Here is a 20,000-nt window from a genome sequence, read left to right as displayed (position 1 = left end):
GCTACTCGACTACTGCAGAGGTGAGACAAATAGGTTTTTCAACAAATAAGTTTTTTATATACCCAACACTTGCTTTAAAGCCTCACATGCTTTGGCTGGTTCATCAATTTAAACAGCAATAATCATAAATAGATTACACATGATTATAAATCAATTACATAAAATAGCTATTTCTCTATTATAACTGCTTATAGATAAATAATCCAAAACTAATTTCCGATGCATACAAAATAATTCATATCTATAAATTTTGCCAGTGGTCCATTTTTCATTTTGTATAATTATATGGAAAATATCAAATAATTTGATCTAAAAATGTATATTTTAACCCATTGTCTTCTTCCATTTGTAAATCTGCTTTTTGGCCTGGAACGTTTGCCCAAACACACCAATACATCCTTATTATTCATACGGAGAATGATGTTCGTGCATGTTTGAAAGTAGTGCCATCCTAATTTACATAGGTTTGTGCACATGGATGGAAATGGTGACTGGATTGTTGAGGAAAAATAATACGGTCTTATTAAACTTCTCCCATTCAACCTATCGGGATAGGTTTAATAAAAAATATAAATATATAATAAACATATTCAATCATTCTGTAGTCTTCATTATTTGAGGTACCAACAAATGGCCTGTACCTTTTGAACAAAGTGGCTCATAATGGAACAAAATATCGATCAGATACTGCGAGAACATTGGAACCTGTTGGGGCAGAATCTGGAGTGTCACCAAATTATTATTTTTTTAATTATTTAATAATAATTATTATTATGAATTATAGTCAAAACATGAGGTTAAACCACTGTATTTATAATAAGACATGCCCTCATTATGGTTGCAGGACTGCGTGCTGATTTCGACGCCCGATGCCACGGTATTCCAGGAGAGAAATCCGGACCTTTGGTGGGCAGGAACCTTCCCGAGGTTGTTAACAACATAGTCTGGGTCAGACAGCTGCTAATGAAGGTAAAACACTCACACACACACACACACACACACACACACACACACACACACACACACACACAGAATAAATTCAACAACACATTGATTAGTCCTTTGGATCGTCTATTTATAATTCTTTGTGCACATTTAAATAACGAGTCTATCACGTGTGTTTAGGTGGAAGACTCTTTAAAGATGGCGGAGGCTCTATCATCAGACCTGGCAGGCTTTCGTGCCTTCATGCAGTTCTGTGACGAGGTTCTCGAGCAGCTGAGGGCGTACGAGCAGGAGCAGTTTGACGACTGGACAAGAGACTTAATCTCTGGGTTATCGGATCCCAAATCTGGAATTAGGTGCGCACACACACACACACACACACACACACACACACACACACACACACACTTCTTTTGCTAGTCCTCTGAGAACCTCTTCATTGACACAATTGTTACTAACTAATTACTGCATATACCTAAATCTATCACCTTAACTGAAAGGAACATTAAAAAAATAAAAGTTGATACTTATATATCATAATATAAAAACAAGCCCTCAAACACAGTTGGTTTGTGGCAATATTGCATTTTTTTGTTTTTTTTGTTTTAGTAAGTTTGCAAAGGAGCAAAAAATGTCCTTTGGAACTTCATCTGGGGAATTTTTCCAAGTCGGAAACGTACCAGAAATTTATGGGAATTCATTAGAAATTTGGGGGAGATTTATATAAACTGTACCATATACAAACATAAAAATAAACTTTTATTTTGATCATAAGCTGACATGCAATGCAAACTAATAAAGATTTTAAAAAATGAGATTTTTTTTTTACTTTGATTTAATTGTAACTGTAGTTTTGTTGCTTACGCACAGTTTTGGTTGTAACCAAAAATATCCTATAAGTTTTTTTTTTTTTTTTTTGGCTAACCTGCACTTTTGTAATTTCCAGTTTATTTCCATGAATTCCCGGTAATTCCCATGGAAAGTTTTCAGTCTCTATATTTTAGTATATTTTCAATTTAAGTTGAATTAATATGCTGGAAACAAAATGTATCTGTGGGCCAAAATCGTTGTGTGTGATTTTGTGTGTTTGTGTGTCTACATGAATTCAGTTTGCAGGCCAGCAGCCGTGTAATGGAGCTGGACCACGCAGATGGAAAGCTGAGGGTTCAGTACTCTGAGCGTTTGGTGAGTTTAGTGAAGGAGGTGAGACAGCTCTCTGCACTCGGCTTCACCGTTCCAGTCAAGATCCAACAGGCAGCTGGCATCGCCGAGAAGTTCCACAGGCAGGCCCTAGTGCTCAAACAGGTACACGGACACGTCTTCATCATCCATCTCATCATCTCAGCTCATGGTGGTGGGGTTTTTAATTTTTTTTCTTTCTTCAGAAAAGTGATGGAAGTTTCGCCCAATGACCGAAAGTTCACTTTATGGACATTTTAGAATATTGTTCTGTGTGTGTGTGAAACAGGTGGCTCATTTCTACAACACCATAGACCAACAGATGATTCCATCCCAGAAACCTATGATGCTGAATTACGCTTTGGCCTTTGAGCAGGTTATTAAGGTGAGACCATTACTACTAAAATTACTACTACTAATAATAATAATAGTGCATGCCAGTCGAGGCCAGTGGGGGACAAAGTACACAAACCATGCACTTGAGTAAAAGTAGAGATACACTCAACAATAAATCTTGAGTTGAGTTGAATTGAGTTGAAGCCATGCCTTGTAAATCGATCATTTCTTGCTAACGCTGGAACCGATTTGCCGCAGGGTTCTTGTGCGAACCTTCGAGAGGGAGGAGGAAAAGCCTTGCAGATAACGTGGGACAATCCGAAAGAGTTGGAGGTCTACATTAACAAGCTCCAGAGTGCTGCCGAGAGGCTCTCAGCCCAGAACCGGAAGCTCCGCAAGTGGCACACCGACTTCACTGACAAGGTGATCACACGCTTCCCGATTAACAAGGGCAGGTTTGTTGGGCGTACGTGTGCTGATTGTCGTATGTGTGTGTGTGTGTGTGTGTGTGTGTGTGTGTGTGTGTAGGTGGTGACGCTGATGGGGGTTGATCTCCTGCGGCACCAGCAGCGCTGGAAGGAAGGGCTGCAGGAGCTCAGGGCTGGATTCGCCACCATCGAGGCTCAGGTATAATAAATAAACATACATTCATAAAATAATTTATAAATATAATATATATAAGTATATATGTATAATTATTTAGATGGAGCATAAACCATGGGATGATGGAATGGGCGGAGTCACACAGCACAATCTTCGGTTTAGTGTTTTAGATATGTTTAGCAGTGTTTAATGTGTGTGTGTGTGTGTGTGTGTGTGTGTGTGTGTGTGTGTGTGTGTGTGTGTGTGTATGTGTGTGTCTTGCAGGGTGTCCGAGCGAGCGATATGTATGCATGGAGGCAGCACTGGAACCATCAGCTTTATAAAGCCCTGGAGTTCCAGTACCAGTGCGGACTGGAATCGCTCAACAAGAACCTTCCGGAAATACACATCGACCTCGTCTTTAAGTACGGGTTTGGGTTATTGTGCGATTCGTATATAAGGGTTTGTTGCATGGTGTATATGTGAGTGTGTGCAGAAATGTGTTGCACTAGAATGTGGACTGTGTGTGTGTGTGTGTGTGTGTGTGTGTGTGTGTGAACTCCCAGACAGGGCCGTGTGCAGTTCCGGCCCGTGTGTGAGGAGCTGCGAGTGAGGTATTACAGAGAGCTGAAGCGCTTCATTGGCATCCCCAATCAGTTCCGAGGCGTGCACGAGAGTGACAAGGGGGCGGAGCTTATATTCACCACCATGATTGCGAACAACTCCCGAGCCTTCATCACCATCTACGGTAACGCCGAGCAACTATTCAGCAGGCTGCAGCAAGTACAAGACAGGTTCAGGGTGAGCACACACACACACACACACACACACACACACACACACACACACATATCTATATATTTATATATATACCTATATACATTAAATCATGTCTGTTTTTTTCTTCTGTTATTTAATGTATAAAAGGTTTTTTTGGACACTTTATACACTATTTCAACAAAAGTATGTGGACATCTGGCCATCAGGTGCTTCTTTTTAAACATTCCATTCCACATTTGCTCTTATAATGAGCTCCACGCTTCTGGGAAGATGTTCCCCTAGATTTTTTGGAAATTTTTAGATTTGTGTGAGATTCCATTCTTCCACAAGGGTTTTAGGTACTGATGTAAGTGAGCTGATGAGGCCTGGGATGATGTTCCAGTTCATCCTGTTCAGTAGGGTTGAGGTCAGAGTTCTATAGCAAGAAGATCTTCCACCCACTTGAAACCCATGGAAAGCATATCTTCATGGGGTGGCTTTGTGCACATTGGCTTTGTCGTCCTGGAGCATTAACTGCTCCACTAGTGTTTGTGGCAATTTTATGGAGATGTGTGTGAGATTTCATTCATCCATAAGGGTGTTAGGAAAGTCAGGTACTGACGGAGGTGAGGTTGCTCAAAAGGGTTGAGGATCAAGATCTTCATTGAGCTGGTTTTGTGCACATGCGCATTGTCATGCTGGAACTGGTTTTGGTCTCCTAGCTCAAGTGAACTGACCTCTAAAGACATCTTATATAATTGTGTGCCTCCAACTCTGTGTTAAGAAGAAAATATAAATGCTTGAAAAAAAGCATCTGGTGCCATTACACTGTAAAATACATTGTCCCTGAGTGGGATGATCTCATCTAGGGGTTCTAGTGGGGTTGAACTTCTGAATTCTTACTGTCCCTTCACTCTATAGATCTTTCTATATAGAGATATGTAGGTGTTCAGTTCTGGGTCTTTCCCAACTATGTATTAAACTAGGGGGCTACACCAGTGTCACCCTAAATGACTGTATCTGCATGCCTTTTTGCAATAGAGTCCCACTTGTGTAGGTGTGTGTAAGTGTAAGTGTGCGAGTGAGAGAAAAGTCAGCGCAGTCCGCGGCGTACATGTTTTTGCGCTGCATCCCTTTCACTTCCTCTTTCTGATCTTCAAAAGGAGCTCTGACTCTTGGTTTCGGTCTTGCGGTTGGACACTTTAAATATTTTTTTCACTTTCCATACCTAAAAAACGCACACGCGTGTAATCACACACACTCCCACTTCTCTGTCTGCTCTGATGAACCGAACACGCAAGCGCCATTAATACGCTCTCCCAGCATCCGTTTCTTAATCGGATACGTGTCAAAAACCACACGTTCACACCACGATACACTATAATGCTGTTTAAATTTCGTCATCGAGAAAGATAAAATGGTGCCATGATAAAAGACTGGGTGGGAAACACTTTTATTGTACAATTATAACACTTTGGCCTGCGGATCCTGATTCGAAATCAGGTTAGAAATTCCTGGGGGTATGTAGCTTGCTAGATAGAAAAATTAGCATTTATTACAACAGCACAGAGAATGAAAAGTGATTCCGATTAATCGGGCTGATTTTTGTCATTTTTTAATTAATCACTTATATCATTAATAATGGAATCGGCCAATAAAAATCATCCATCATATAACTGATTTCTAAATATTGCCACTGGCCAGAAAAAATGTATTCAACCTCTTATTTACATTATAGATGAAGGATACGAAGAAAATCAACATTTTATTACTGCTTTTGCCTGAAAGCCAGCTTTATTTTGTTCAGAAGACCCCTCAGGTCGCTGGTGATCCAGGGTTTGTTTTTAAGGGAAACAACACACCATGGTGGGCCATCAAAAAAAAACCTTCTCTGCTGAATCACTGACTTACAATACATTTTTCCCCATGAATATGTGTTAAGTTCTTATCATCTTAGCATCTGTAGCTTCAAATCCATGTCACTTGAATCTGTTGCCTTAACCAGATTTCGAGTTGGAGACACCAGGGGCCCTCTAGCATGTGTCCAATAACATCTGCATTTTCAGGTCTTTTGATTGGACGGTCAGAGCTCGCAATCTGCCTCTGTTTCAACTGCTGAAAAATATTTCTGACAGAGGAGAAGAAATCGATTTAGTCTCAGATACACTTACAAGGACATTTACAAGTGTGTGTGTGTGTTTGTGTGTGTGTGTGTGTGTGTGTGTGTGTGTGTGTGTATAGGAATGGGTCGTGCTGGGACAGGTAGATATGGAGGTCCTGGTGGAGAAATACCTTCACACAGTACAGGACTGGGAACGAAACTTCCGAGCCCTCAAAGCGAAAGGGAAAGAGGTGGACCGTCTTCCCAGGTGAACCTTCAGTCTTCAGAAACACAAATGTTCTATCATTTTAATAAAATAACTTTTTTGGTCATTTTTTTGTACTGTGTGTGTGTGTGTGTGTGTGTGTGTGTGTGTGTGTGTGTGTGTGTGTGTACGCAGCGTCGAGAAGGTAGACTGCTTCACTGTGAACTGTGAGCCAGTGAAGGCCACGATTGAGGATTTGATCCAGAAACTGTTTGAAACCATGCTGACAGCTCTGAGGAAATCCATCCAGGGTAACATGCAGAGTTTAGCATTGGGTGGAACTGGTGTTTTTTTTTCTGTTCCTTAAAGGAAGAACATAATGTGGAACATTTATGATGCACTGCTTCCACCTGCTGGACGAATACAGAAAACCGATTAGAGGATAGAGACGAATTTATATTGATAGAGATTTCAAGTGTGTGTGTGTGTGTTTGTGTTTAGGTCATATACAGACTGTGGACTCATTTGTCAGCAGTGGGATGACTACATTATCTACAAGACCACAGAGCATAGAGGAGATCGGAGAAGCCAACTCGAAGCACAGTCAACTCCAGGCACAGAAACCTGAGGTTCTTTCACAATTATTTACACAGGCTCCTCAAGAAGGATCCTCAAGGATCTAAATCAGTCCAAAGCCTCCCTCTACATTGTGGAGGATATGTTTAAATCTTCAGGCTGTAGGAATTAAATTCACACACATAAAAGCAGGTGAAGGTTTAATTTCAGCAGATGATGGAGGCCAAAGCTCAAGTTCTGGTTAATTTGCAGCAGATTGAGGAGATCAGGTTTCAGTTAATGTTGTATGTAGGTTTTTGATTAGTTCTAGCAGGTGGAGCAGATCAAGGCTTGGTCAGTGGTGTGTATAAGTTCTGACTCGGGTCCCGCAGTCAGAAGAGGAGAACCGGGTTTTTTTTTCTGTAACGTTACTGAAATGTTTCTTTAATGTTTTGTGCAGATTCTGGATTAGTTCCAACAGATGTAGGAGATCAGGGTTCAGTTAATGTTGTGTGTAGGTTCTGCCTCAGTTCCAGCAGATGGAGGAGATCAGGGATCAGTTGATGTGTGTCGGTTCTGCCTCAGGTCCAGCAGATGGAGATGATCAGGGATCAGTTGATGTTGTGTGTAGGTTCTGCCTCAGTTCCAGCAGATGGAAGAGATCAGGGATCAGTTGATGTTGTGTGTAGGTTCTGCCTCAGTTCCTGCAGATGGAGAAGGTCAAGGTTCAGTTGATGTGTGTAGGTTCTGCCTCAGTTTCAGCAGATGGAGAAGATCAGGGTTCAGTTGATGTTGTGTGTAGGTTCTGCCTCAGTTCCAGCAGATGGAGGAGATCAGGGATCAGTTGATGTGTGTCGGTTCTGCCTCAGGTCCAGCAGATGGAGATGATCAGGGATCAGTTGATGTTGTGTGTAGGTTCTGCCTCAGTTCCAGCAGATGGAAGAGATCAGGGATCAGTTGATGTTGTGTGTAGGTTCTGCCTCAGTTCCTGCAGATGGAGAAGGTCAAGGTTCAGTTGATGTGTGTAGGTTCTGCCTCAGTTTCAGCAGATGGAGAAGATCAGGGTTCAGTTGATGTTGTGTGTAGGTTCTGCCTCAGTTCCTGCAGATGGAGGAGATCAGTGCTGTAATGATGCTTTGATGTTGTGTTTAGGTTCTGCCTCAGTTCCAGCAGATGGAGGAGAAGAACAGGCTTCTTCGCTCGGTTGCAGGAGGGGGCGTCGACTCGATCAGCTCCCTCAGAGCTAAGTGGGACAAATTCGAGCTGATGATGGAGAGTCACCAGCTGATGATCAGAGAACAGGTACACGCACTCTCCTCTTCATCTTCATCACCCTGGTGATGATGATGATGACGACGATGATGATCTTGTCTCCGTGTCAGGTGGAGGTGATGAGGAGCAGCGTGACAGGTCGGATCAGCGTATACTTCCAGGAGCTGCAGAAGTTCCGTTCTCGTTGGGATCAGCTCCGCCCCTCCGATGATGTCACCGACTCATGTGACCCTGACGTCTTGCAGCGCTGCGTGGAGCGAGTGAGGGAGAAGAAGGAGGAGTTCAACGAGCTCGAGAACACGCGCACAAAGCTTTTGTACACGACACACACACACACACACACACACACACACAATCACTACCACATTTTTTTATTTTGATATTAAAATACTGGACAAAATTGTTCATACCTGTGTGTGTGTGTGTGTGTGTGTGTGTGTGTGTGTGTGTGTGTGTGTGTGTGTGTGTGTGTAGGGAGGATTGTGAGCACTTTGGCCTGGATATTCCCGACACGTCTCTTGCATTGGACACACTGCACGACCTGCAGCGATGTTCAGAAATGTGGAGCCTGTACGAGGAGTTTCAAAACACACTCAACACCAGTGCGCAGCAGGACTGGATCAGCTTCAGGTGCACACACACACACACACACACACACACACACACACACACACACACATCTGTCTTAATGTCATTGTGAGGACCGTCCTCTGTAACCCTTAGTAAATAAGTAGGTTTCTAAAAATGGTATTAAATCCGGAAAACTGAAAAGATGAAGGATATCAGGACTGATTCAGGTCTGGCAGATGGAGAAGAACAGGGCTTGATTTTTGCATTGATGTTGTGTGTAGGTTCTGCCTCAGTTCCAGCAGTCAGAAGAGAAGAATCGTTTTGTTTTTTTTAAACGTTCTGCAACATTAATGAAATGTTTAATTTATGTTGTGTGTTGGTTCTGCCTTATTTACAGCAGATGGAGAAGATCAGGGCTTGGTTTATGTTGCGTGTAGATTCTGCCTTAAATCCAGAAGATGGAGAAGAACAGGGCAATAATGATACTTTTATATTGTGTGTAGGTTCTAGCTTAGTTCCAGCAGATGGTTATGCATGTTATGTAGGTTCTGTCTCAGCAGATAGAGAAGATGCAATTTATGGACAAAAGTTTGTGGACACCTGACCAGAAGATTGGTATGTGCTTTTTTTTTGTTAACGTCCCATTCCACATGTAGTCCTTGTTTGCTCTTATAATAAGCTCCATGCGTCTGAGAAGATGTTCCACTAGCTTTTTTTGCGGAGATTTTGTGGAGATTTGTGAGATTTTATTCTGCTATAAGGGTGTTAGTAAAGCCAGGTACTGATGAAGGTGGGGTAAGGAGGATTTGGGTGCTGTTCCAGTTCATGTTGTTGAGGTCAGGGCTCTATAGCAGGAGATCTTTCACCTTGTCTATGGAAAGCATGCTGGAATAGGTTTGGATCTCCTAGTTCAAGTGAAGGAACAATGTGATCCACTCTTTTCCTTACAGGAGCAGGACACAGGAGTTTGAGGAGTTGGTGTTCATGTGGCACGAACGCCTGAGGAAGCAGGAGGAACACAACACCATGACAGTGATGCTGCAGAAAGAAGTGGACAAGTACAAGGTCTGGAGATTTTCCAAAAAAATGCCTGAATTGAAACTAGTGGCTTTACAGGGACCAAAAGCAGTGTGTGTGTGTGTGTGTGTGTGTGTGTGTGTGTAGGCTCTAATTCCTGTGCTGAAGTATGTGAAAGGTGATCATCTCTCCCAAGATCATTGGCTGGACCTCTTCAGACTTCTTGGTCTCCCCAGAGGAACCATGCTGGAGAAACTCCTGTTCAAAGACCTGCTGAGTGTCTCACAAACCATCATAGATAAAGTCCTAGAGCTAAAGGTATGTATACACTGTATATATATATATATATATATATATATATATATATATATATATATATATATATATAAATACACACACACACACACACACATACACACACTTAGACTTGACTACACATGTAGTATAGTAGCGGACCTGTTCTGTTTATTCATGCGTGTGTGTGTGCGTGTGTGTGTGTGTGTGCAGGACCTGAACAGTCGTGCTCATGCAGAGGTGAGTATCCGGGAGGCTCTGCGTGAGGTGGAACTGTGGGCCGCTGGAGCGAGTTTCTCTCTCACCGAACACACGAACAGCACCGGCGCACACGTGAGCCTCATTCGCGAGTGGAGAGACGTCATGAACCAGGTGAGAGAAAGAGAGATATGGAAAGAGGGAGAGAGGGAGAAATAAAGAGACAGCGATAGAGAGGGAGAGAGAGAGAGGAAGAGACACCGAAAGTAAAAAAGAAGTTACGAAAGAGGGATGGAGAAATAAAGAGGAGAAAGAGACAGAGAGAAGGAGTGAGGAGAACGACAGAGATGGAGAAAGAGAGACAAAGATAGAGGGATGGAGAGAGTGGGAAAGAGAGGAGATGGAAAAAGAGACAGAGAAATGGAGAAAGAAAATGAGAGAAGGAGGGTTTAGAGAGACTGAGCAAGGAAGAGAGAGAAATAGAGAGAAAGTGAGGCAGAGGGAGAAAGAGAGATGGATAGTAAGATAGAAAACTAGAGAGAAAGTGAGGCAGAGGGAGAAAGAGAGATGAAGGAATGAGCCGTATTGATCTCCTGATAGTTTATAACCTGTTGGTGTGTTCCTGTGTGAAGGTTGGAGATAACCGGTGCCTGCTGCAGTCTCTGAAGGACTCTCCATATTACCAGCGCTTCCACGACAAGGTCTCGCTGTGGGAGTTGCGTCTCTCCGACCTCGACGACTTCCTGCAAAGCCTCAACAGCATCCAGAGGAAGTGGCTCTACCTCGAGCCCATATTCGGGCGCGGCGCATTACCGAGGGAGCAGAGCCGCTTTCAGAGAGTGGACCAGGACTTCAGGTCAGGGGTCCTGTGTGTGTGTGTGTGTGTGTGTGTGTGTGTGTGTGTGTGTCAGCAGTATTGGGACTCCCGATTTTTTCAGCCTTGTGTGGTTGTTTACCAAACTGTTTCCACAAACTTGGACACACAGTCTGCTGACCTTTTCCCTTCACTTGAACTTCGAGATCTGGTCCAGCATGACTTTACTAACACCCTTGTGGCTGAATGAGCATCAATCTCAACAAACAAAATCAAAACCAAATAGAACACAATCTAGTGGAACATCTTGACACAAGAGTGGAGCTCACTCTAAGAGCAAATGTGGACTGGGATGTTAAAAAAAAATAAAAAATAAACAATTTTAGGGTCAGGTGTCTACAAACTTTTGTCCATATAGTGTATACCAGTGTGTCCTTTTTTATTTTAAATGTAAATCTTAAAGATCAAGTATAGAACTAATGGTCTTGAAATCTTCTTTGAGGACGAGAACCTTTTATTAACCGTTATTTCTATCAATTTTAAAATAGATGGGTAGACAGACAGACAGACCAAGAGACAACATCTGTATTGTATTGTTTTACAGTATTTTAAATACTGTTGTATGTATGTATGTGTGTGTGTGTGTGTGTGTGTGTGTGTGCGCACCTTTAGGGCTATAATGTCTGATGTTCAGGGAGACAACAGAGTGACGTCTCTGACCACGAGGCCAGGCATGAGGAACTCTCTGAACACTCTGCAGGATCAGCTACAGCGCTGTCAGAAATCCCTTAACGACTTCCTCGAGGTGCTGGATAGCACACACACACACACACACACACACACACACACACACACACTGAGCTATAAGCTTACGTAGAGCTTATCGGCTTCTATAAACATTACAACGATTCTTCTTTTAATCATCCCTGAGAGACCTCGTTGGGAATATGGTTTTCTGACCCCTATGTCCTTTGTGACCCTGTGCAGGAGAAACGCTCGGCGTTTCCACGTTTCTATTTCATCGGCGACGACGACCTGCTGGAGATCCTGGGCCAAGCGACGAATCCCGGCGTCATCCAGACACACCTGAAGAAGCTGTTCACAGGTAACGTGTACACACACACACACACACACACACACACACACACACACGTGTTATGATTTCTCTGGAATGTGTGTGTTCAGGAATGCACAGTGTGGACTTTGACTCGACCGGCAGCAGAATCACGGCCATGAGGTCCCTCGAAGGAGAAACGGTCCATCTGAGGAACACAATTGCCATCTCTAACGATGTCGAGGTTCCGACACACACACACACACACACACACACACACACACACACACACACACATATATATATATATATATATATATATATATATATATATATATACTTTATAAATGGTGTATAGACAATTACAATAATGGGATAATGCAACAAAATGTGTGTGTGTGTGTGTGTGTGTGTGTGTGTGTGTGTGTGTGTGTGTTAGGTCTGGCTCAGTGCATTGTCCGCGAAATGAAGGAAACCTTGAAACTGCTGCTGTGCGAATGTGTGAAAGCAGTGAAAGGGGGTGGAGTCGACCCCAATCGCTTCCCCTCACAGGTAAACTGCTCAGTGTTTGGAGAAGAAGTACATATGGCTGGGAAAGTCAGGTGTCCCAATACTTTTGCTTATACAGTGCAGCAGGCTATTAGTGCAATGACAAGGAAATATAGTAAAGATTGTGTGTGTGTGTGTGTGTGTGTGTGTGTGTGTGTGTGTGTGTGTGTGAGGACAGATCCTGTGCCTGGCTGAACAGATCCAGTTCACAGAGGATGTAGAAAGTGCGATCCGTGAGCAGAACCTGCACCAACTGGAGCTCGAGCTCACGGCTAAACTGGAGCACTACACCGACACAAATGCCCGCACCGAGTCTGCAGGTGTGTGTGTGTGTGTGTGTGTGTGTGTGTGTGTGTGTGTGTGGTTCGAACCGCCTCCTCTATTCTGTCCTGTTCGTATCCCCGCAGAGTCCACTGTGTTACAGTTAAAGCTGAAAGCTCTGATCCTGGATGTGATCCACAACCTGTCGGTGGTCCGGGAGCTGCTGGAGGTTCAGGTTCGCAGTGCGGATGACTGGGCGTGGACCAAACAGCTGCGTTTTTATCTGAACGCTGATCAGCGCTGCACCGCACACATGGTGGACGCAGGGTTCGACTACACCTATGAGTACCAGGTATTTATAATAAATATTCGTCTCCTCCCCTATTTTTTTGGCTGATTACGAAAAATGAACTTGGGATTAATCACAATTTAATCGCATATTTGTGTCTGTTTTAAATTGACCGTAAATTAATACTTTTTAAGTTTTTAATGCTCTAATCAGCACAGACAAATATGCATGCTTTATGTAAATGTGTGAATAAATGTTTGTTGCATTGAGGGTTTTGATTTCCCTTCTTTTATTTGTATTTATTTATATTTTTAATAAAAAAATTCTAATAGAAATGTCCGCATTAATCATACGTTAAACAAATTTGTGCCGTTAATATATATATATATATATATATATATATATATATATATATATATATATATATATATATATATATATATATATATATAGGGTGCAGTGGGTTCTCTTTTACTGAAGAGACGTATAAATTATACTTCAGGGTAACGCCCCTAAACTCGTGCACACTCCTCTGACGGATAAGTGCTACCTCACGCTGACTCAGGCCATGAGGATGGGTCTGGGAGGGAACCCGTACGGACCGGCCGGAACCGGCAAAACCGAGTCAGTTAAAGCACTGGGAGGACTGCTGGGCAGGCAGGTTCTGGTGTTCAACTGCGATGAGGTACTCTCATTCCATACACACACACACACACACACACATTCACACACACACACTCTACACATTTGGGATGTGCATCTCCATAACTGAGGCCGATGCGATTCGCATCTCGATACATTAAAGATAAATAAACACAGAGGTGGTAAAAGTCCACACATCCTTCACCCAGTTAGTGTCACGCTGGTAACTGAACCTCACATCATATTAATATATTAATATAAAAAAGTTTAAATTGTGTTACCTAATGAATGTATTCAGTCTGAACATCCACCATGTAGAACACAAGCAGAGTAAAGATGATGATGAGGTGATCAGGAATGTGTCCACGAATGTGAATCCACGTTAACCCCAGACTTCTTTTCACCTTCTGCCTGCTCATTGTGAGCTTCATAAACTAGTCTACATCTGTGGTGTGTGAGAGACTGGAAATGATACACCAGGGGACTGAAAAAGGCAAGAAACAGTTCAATGGGCTGAAAATGGCAAGAAAAAAATTGATGTCACCAAATAGATTCGAGTCTGTTTTGAAAATGTAAGAAGGAGAAAGTACAGATATTTGTGTAAAAAATGTTAAAACTGAAAGTAAAAAGTCCAAATAGATGGACGTTTTTTTTTAATAGACGTTTATTTCCTGTTCTGTCTGGAGGTTACAGCTCTGCCTCTGCCTTCTGTATTCTGTGACTCTCAGGAAGCGTCTCGGTCTGTAGCGTTGTATATACATATCAAATATTGCTCACAAAGGAGTGGTGACTTTCTAAAAATAAAACTCGAGCGGATCTACTAATAATGATTTATAAATAAATCGATGCAAACGTGTTAAAAGTGATTCATCGCGTTACGAATGCCAACTTCTATCCAATGCACACTTTTACAGATTGATGCATTACATCGTTCACTTTTATTATTGGTTTAAAAGAGGCAGATGTAGAGGACAGAGTAGTTCAGAGACGAATGATCCGCTGTGGCGACCCCTAATGGGAGCAGCCGAAAGAAGAAGATCGTTAACTTTTATGAGGATCAGTGAATCTTACTATCCCTACTACACACACACACACACACACACACACACACACACACACACACACACACACTCTCTCTCTTTAGGAATACACAGCAATGTAATTGAAGCAAAAGAACTCTGCCGACACTTTTTATCCATTTATCATTACATTTAATGTTCGACAAGACAAATTATTCTTTTTCTTTTTTCTCCTTCTTGGAAATAATGAGACTCTTGATCATGTGACCGTCCTGTTCATGTCTACGTCTTCACCTCCGACACTGGAGACTCCTTCCAAAAAAAAGTTCATCCTAGGAATAATTACAGATGTTTAAATCAATATATTCATATAGAGAGTCCCTGCTCAAGGTGTTACCATAGAAACGATCACGTGTTCACAATCTGCTGTTATATAATTTGGATTAATACCAAACTTGGTTTAATTAAAGCTGTTTTGGAGAAAAAAATGTGTGTGTGTGTGTGTGTGTGTGTGTGTGTGTGTGTGTGTGTGTGTGTGTGTGTGTGTGTGTATAGGGCATTGATGTGAAGTCTATGGGTCGTATTTTCGTGGGGTTGATAAAGTGCGGCGCTTGGGGCTGCTTCGATGAGTTTAATCGTCTGGAGGAAGCGGTGCTGTCTGCAGTCTCCATGCAGATCCAGGCAATTCAGGACTCTCTGAGACAGCACCGAGACTCCTGTCACCTCCTGGGCAAAGAGGTGTGTATATACGTGTACACACACACACACACACAAACACACATTCGCTTTTTTTTTCTCTAGTAGTTGACTTTTTTGTTTAACCTATTAGGTGGAGCTGGACCCAAACTCGGGCGTTTTCATCACTCTGAACCCTGCGGGGAAAGGTTACGGTGGCAGGCAGAAGCTTCCGGACAACCTGAAACAACTTTTCCGTCCGGTTGCCATGACGACCCCTGATAACGAGCTCATCGCTGAGGTCATCCTTTTCTCAGAGGGCTTTAAACAGGGGAAGGAGCTGGCACGCAAACTCACCGCGGTGTTCAACCTGGCCAGGTGAAAAAACACACACACACACACACACACACACACACACACACACACACACACACAGTTAGTGGTGTCCTGCCTGAATCAGTCCACCTAATACCATCATTATGATGCCACGGCTATAAAAGCATTAATATTGTAGAGAAACGCAGTAGAACAGAGAGCTGCATCACAGGAATCACATACAGCGAGAATGAATGTCATCACTAAAGCACGAAACCCAATAAACACAATTCAACACGTCTCCTTTCACTGGAGCCACAGCTGCACCTCCCACATACATCATCTCCAGCAGAAAAAATGATATTCACCTAAATTTTCCGATGGAAAGCTGATCTTACGAAAATCTTCCGTCTCCTTGTATTTCTTATCTTGATCGGATGTATTTCGACTTTATCCTCTGTGTACGTGTGTAGGGAGTTGCTGACCCCTCAGCAGCACTACGACTGGGGGTTGCGGGCTCTGAAGACGGTGCTGAAAGGCTGTGGGAATTTATTGCAGCTACAACGGAAACAACATACACAAGGTATTCGAATTATACGACAGTCAGGGGGAAGAAATGCGAAGCTTGAGATCTTTTTTTATTATTAACATTTAAAATTTTATATTATATAAAAAATTACATTTTACAAATAAAATAGAATAAATCGAATTAATTCAATACACTTTTTGATTATATTGATTAATATAAGTGTGTGTGTGTGTGTGTGTGTGTGTGTGTGTGTGTTTTATACATAAAAGATAAAATTTTATGTGGTAATTATGTAGTACTGATGTCTTTTACCTTCGCGCAGTGAGCGAGAGTGTGTTAGTGGTGCAGGCTCTGAGGTTGAACACACTCTCGAAGCTGACGTTCTCGGACGGCGCTCGGTTCGATGGCCTGCTCGGGGACGTCTTTCCTGCGGTGGACTTCAACGAAGTGCAGTACGAAGAGCTGCGGGTCGCCCTGCACGGCGCTTACGAAGAAGCGAAGCTTGAGATCATACCTAGTCAGGTCCACATGTATACACACACACACACACACACACACACACACACACACACACACACATTCTGTACAGCTGCTTTAAACAATGTCAGTTGTAAAATAGCGCTATAGAAATAAACTTGACTTGGTTTAACACACACACACACACACACACACACACACACACTGACTGGAATTGTTTAATGCTTGTTTACGTGGTGTATATCGTGTTTGTATAGGTGAGGAAAGCCCTGGAGCTGTATGAACAGATGAAGCAGAGGATGGGCGTGGTCATGGTGGGTCCGAGCGGCTGCGGGAAGTCAACCGTGTGGCGTTTGCTACGCGCCGCGCTGAAGCGTCTCGGCCTCATTGTGCAGCACCACACGGTCAACCCCAAAGCGCTGAGCCGGCAGCAGCTGCTGGGACACATGGACATGGACACGCGCGAGTGGAGTGACGGCGTCATCACCGCTGCCTCCAGGCACGTCATCCGGGAACCTCAAGGTAACCCCCAGTATACACGATCTTCTCTCCATGTTGTTGTCTCTTTTTTGCTCTTCATCCTCTCGGCCTCTCCACAGAGGTGAGCTCGTGGATCGTGTGCGACGGCGATATCGACCCGGAGTGGGTGGAGTCGTTGAACTCGGTTCTGGACGACAACCGGCTGCTGACGATGCCGAGCGGAGAGCGCATTCAGTTCGGCCCGAACGTCAACTTCCTGTTCGAGACCCACGACCTGAGCTGTGCTTCCCCTGCCACCATCTCCCGCATGGGCATCATCTTCCTTAGGTATGTAGAGGAGCATTGTGTAATGTGTGGAATTGTGTATAATAGTGTATAACTGTGTGTGTGTGTGTGTGAGACAGTGATGAGGACACTGATGTGAGCGCTCTGCTGAAAGCATGGTTAAGGAGAGAGGAGGCGGAAAACAGGGACAATCTGGAGATTTGGATTAATGATTACTTTCAGCGAGCCCTCAACTGGGTGTTCACACAGGTATACACACACACACACACACACACACACACACACACACACCTATGTACTAGTGATGTGCATCTTGATACAATACAATACAATACTCTAAAACTGTTCCCTGAATGCATCCCTTTGTCTGTTTTTCTCTCTCTAGGGTGAGTGTGTAGTCGAGACAAGTTTGGTCGGCGCTGTCTTGAATGGTTTGTCCCACCTGAGGGGTGTGAGCGAGCGGGCCGAGTTTATAGTTGGGTTGATCCGCGGGCTCGGAGGAAACCTGCACCTGAAATCACGGCAGGAGTTTGCCAAGCAGGTTGGAGCGTAGTCGTGGGCATTCGGGGTTTCAGTTCCAGAGTGTGTGTACATGCACAGTGAAATAGCCATTTGTGTGTCTGTGTGTAGGTTCTAAGCTGGGCAGGCGAGAGCCCTCCTGATCCACGGAACCCTCTAGATCTGAGCTTTAGCTGTGATTCTGGGCGCGTGTGTGCGTACGAGGTGCAGTGTAGCGACGGAGTGTGTGTGGAGGATTTTGGGAGTGCGCACACGCTCCCCGTCATACACACTCCACATACACAACATGCTCTGCACAACTTCACACACTGGCTCCAAGCTGGACATTTGCAACCGTTCCTGATGGTTGGGCCAGAGGGATGTGGCAAGGGGTATAAAACACACACACACACACACACACACACACACACACACACACACACACACACTTCTACACACACTTCTTTACATATTCACCCTGCATTTTTAGATCTCAGAGATACAAGTTTATGGCATAAACATGCTACATACTGTGTGTGTGTGTGTGTTTGTGTGTGTGTGTGTGTGTGTGTGTGTGTGTGCAGGATGTTGTTGCGTTACGCTTTTTCCAGGCTCCGTTCGACTCAGGTGGCAGTGGTCCACTGCAGCGCTCAGACCACATCAACGCACGTCCTGCAGAAACTCGCTCACATGTGTGTGTGCATCAGCTCCAACACACATCGCGTGTATCGGCCGCGCGACTGCGAGCGCCTCGTCCTCTACCTCAAAGACATCAACCTTCCCAAACCCGACAAGTGGGGGACCAGCAACCTGATCGCTTTCCTACAGCAGGTTTTGATTATTTCTATCTATCCATCCATCCGTCCATCCATCCGTTCGTCCATCCTTTATGTCTCTCTCCGTCTCTCAGGTGTTGACATACCAGGGTTTTTATGATGAGAGTCTCGAGTGGGTTGGTTTGGAGAACATCCAGGTTGTGTGTTCGATGTCTGTTGGAGGTGCTGTGGGACGTCACACACTCACCCCACGCTTCACCTCGATAGTGCGCATTTGCACCGTCGAGTGAGTCTCTCTTACACACACACACACACACACACACACACACACACACATACACACAGTAAATAATTCTACACTATTAAGAGAACATCAGCCATCATGAAGTGTGTGTATGTATATGTGTGTGTGTGTGTGTGTCTTTGCAGTTATCCTGATAGAGAGCAGCTCCAGACTATCTATAGCGCCTACCTGTCCCCGGTGTTGCAAAGAACTCTGGGTAACCATCCCACCTGGAGCTCCGCAAAGGTTTTTCAGCTCGCTGCCTCTTTGGTCCAAATCTACGAACAGGTTCGCACTGATTGGCCATTGGTCTGTGTGTCCGTGTATGTCACTTTCAAAACCTGACACGCTTGTGTGTGTGTGTGTTAGGTGAAGGCGAAGTTCACCGTAGATGATCACAGTCACTACTTGTTTACGCCGTGCGTTTTGACGCACTGGGTAAGGAACCTGCTCAGATACGACCTGACTGCAGGTAAGCGCTAATCCACTCACCCTACGATCTGAAACCTGATACACGCTCGTACACTGTACATTTGCATCTAGGGACACTAATTAGTCCTAGTTATACACTATAGCACTATTCGGACAGGACTAGTTTTCCAAACGACGTTTGAGTTAGAATGTTTTTCAGCCGACGTCTGTCATTTCATGTATGGATTCGGACGGGACTAACATCTCCGTGTTTATTGTGGAGGTAGAAGTGTCTGTGTTTTACATGTGGGTGTTGCACAAGACCTCTACATCCATTATTGGTGCGCAGAAAGCAGAAATTTGAATACCGGCACGCTAGGGTTAGTACGGTAGTTCACGTTCACCAAAACACACAAGTAAACGCGTTATGGTAAAAAACCTTTTCGCCAATCACAGACATTCGCATTCGGACGGGATTAGAAGATTTCTCAGAGGAGCGCCGAGTTTGCTAAAAAACAGTAGGTAATTTGCTCTGGAATTTTTACAGAGGTCGTGTGAGAAAAAGACAGACATGGCAGATTCGGACAGGATTAAAATCACAAAGTACCTCTGTGAAACAGAAATTTCTCT

The 20,000-nt window shown here is 43.7% G+C and overlaps 1 protein-coding gene across 1 annotated transcript in view; it reads left to right on the top strand.

Moving 5' to 3' along the window:
• LOC124394184 (cytoplasmic dynein 2 heavy chain 1) overlaps positions 1-20,000 on the top strand; it is a 54,707-nt gene that overhangs the window by 5,939 nt on the left and 28,768 nt on the right. Inside the window, 40 exon segments of the mRNA XM_046862311.1 lie at positions 1-20; positions 845-969; positions 1,126-1,301; positions 2,055-2,250; positions 2,414-2,509; positions 2,719-2,883; positions 2,989-3,087; positions 3,328-3,467; positions 3,609-3,843; positions 6,043-6,170; positions 6,303-6,418; positions 6,609-6,736; positions 7,815-7,964; positions 8,045-8,250; positions 8,409-8,564; positions 9,455-9,569; positions 9,669-9,839; positions 10,029-10,187; positions 10,646-10,869; positions 11,500-11,632; positions 11,815-11,932; positions 12,013-12,125; positions 12,321-12,339; positions 12,342-12,433; positions 12,609-12,750; positions 12,838-13,043; positions 13,483-13,665; positions 15,197-15,379; positions 15,471-15,694; positions 16,105-16,214; positions 16,483-16,682; positions 16,895-17,159; positions 17,237-17,444; positions 17,522-17,651; positions 17,788-17,943; positions 18,033-18,292; positions 18,485-18,731; positions 18,811-18,962; positions 19,106-19,247; positions 19,329-19,431. The exon segment at positions 1-20 is cut by the window's left edge and continues 92 nt beyond it. Of these exon segments, the coding sequence (XP_046718267.1) occupies positions 1-20; positions 845-969; positions 1,126-1,301; positions 2,055-2,250; positions 2,414-2,509; positions 2,719-2,883; positions 2,989-3,087; positions 3,328-3,467; positions 3,609-3,843; positions 6,043-6,170; positions 6,303-6,418; positions 6,609-6,736; positions 7,815-7,964; positions 8,045-8,250; positions 8,409-8,564; positions 9,455-9,569; positions 9,669-9,839; positions 10,029-10,187; positions 10,646-10,869; positions 11,500-11,632; positions 11,815-11,932; positions 12,013-12,125; positions 12,321-12,339; positions 12,342-12,433; positions 12,609-12,750; positions 12,838-13,043; positions 13,483-13,665; positions 15,197-15,379; positions 15,471-15,694; positions 16,105-16,214; positions 16,483-16,682; positions 16,895-17,159; positions 17,237-17,444; positions 17,522-17,651; positions 17,788-17,943; positions 18,033-18,292; positions 18,485-18,731; positions 18,811-18,962; positions 19,106-19,247; positions 19,329-19,431 (6,191 nt within the window).

This window comes from Silurus meridionalis, chromosome 12 (assembly GCF_014805685.1).
Source record: "Silurus meridionalis isolate SWU-2019-XX chromosome 12, ASM1480568v1, whole genome shotgun sequence".
Lineage (NCBI taxonomy): Eukaryota > Metazoa > Chordata > Actinopteri > Siluriformes > Siluridae > Silurus > Silurus meridionalis.
This window is presented reverse-complemented; position numbering and strand designations above follow the sequence as displayed.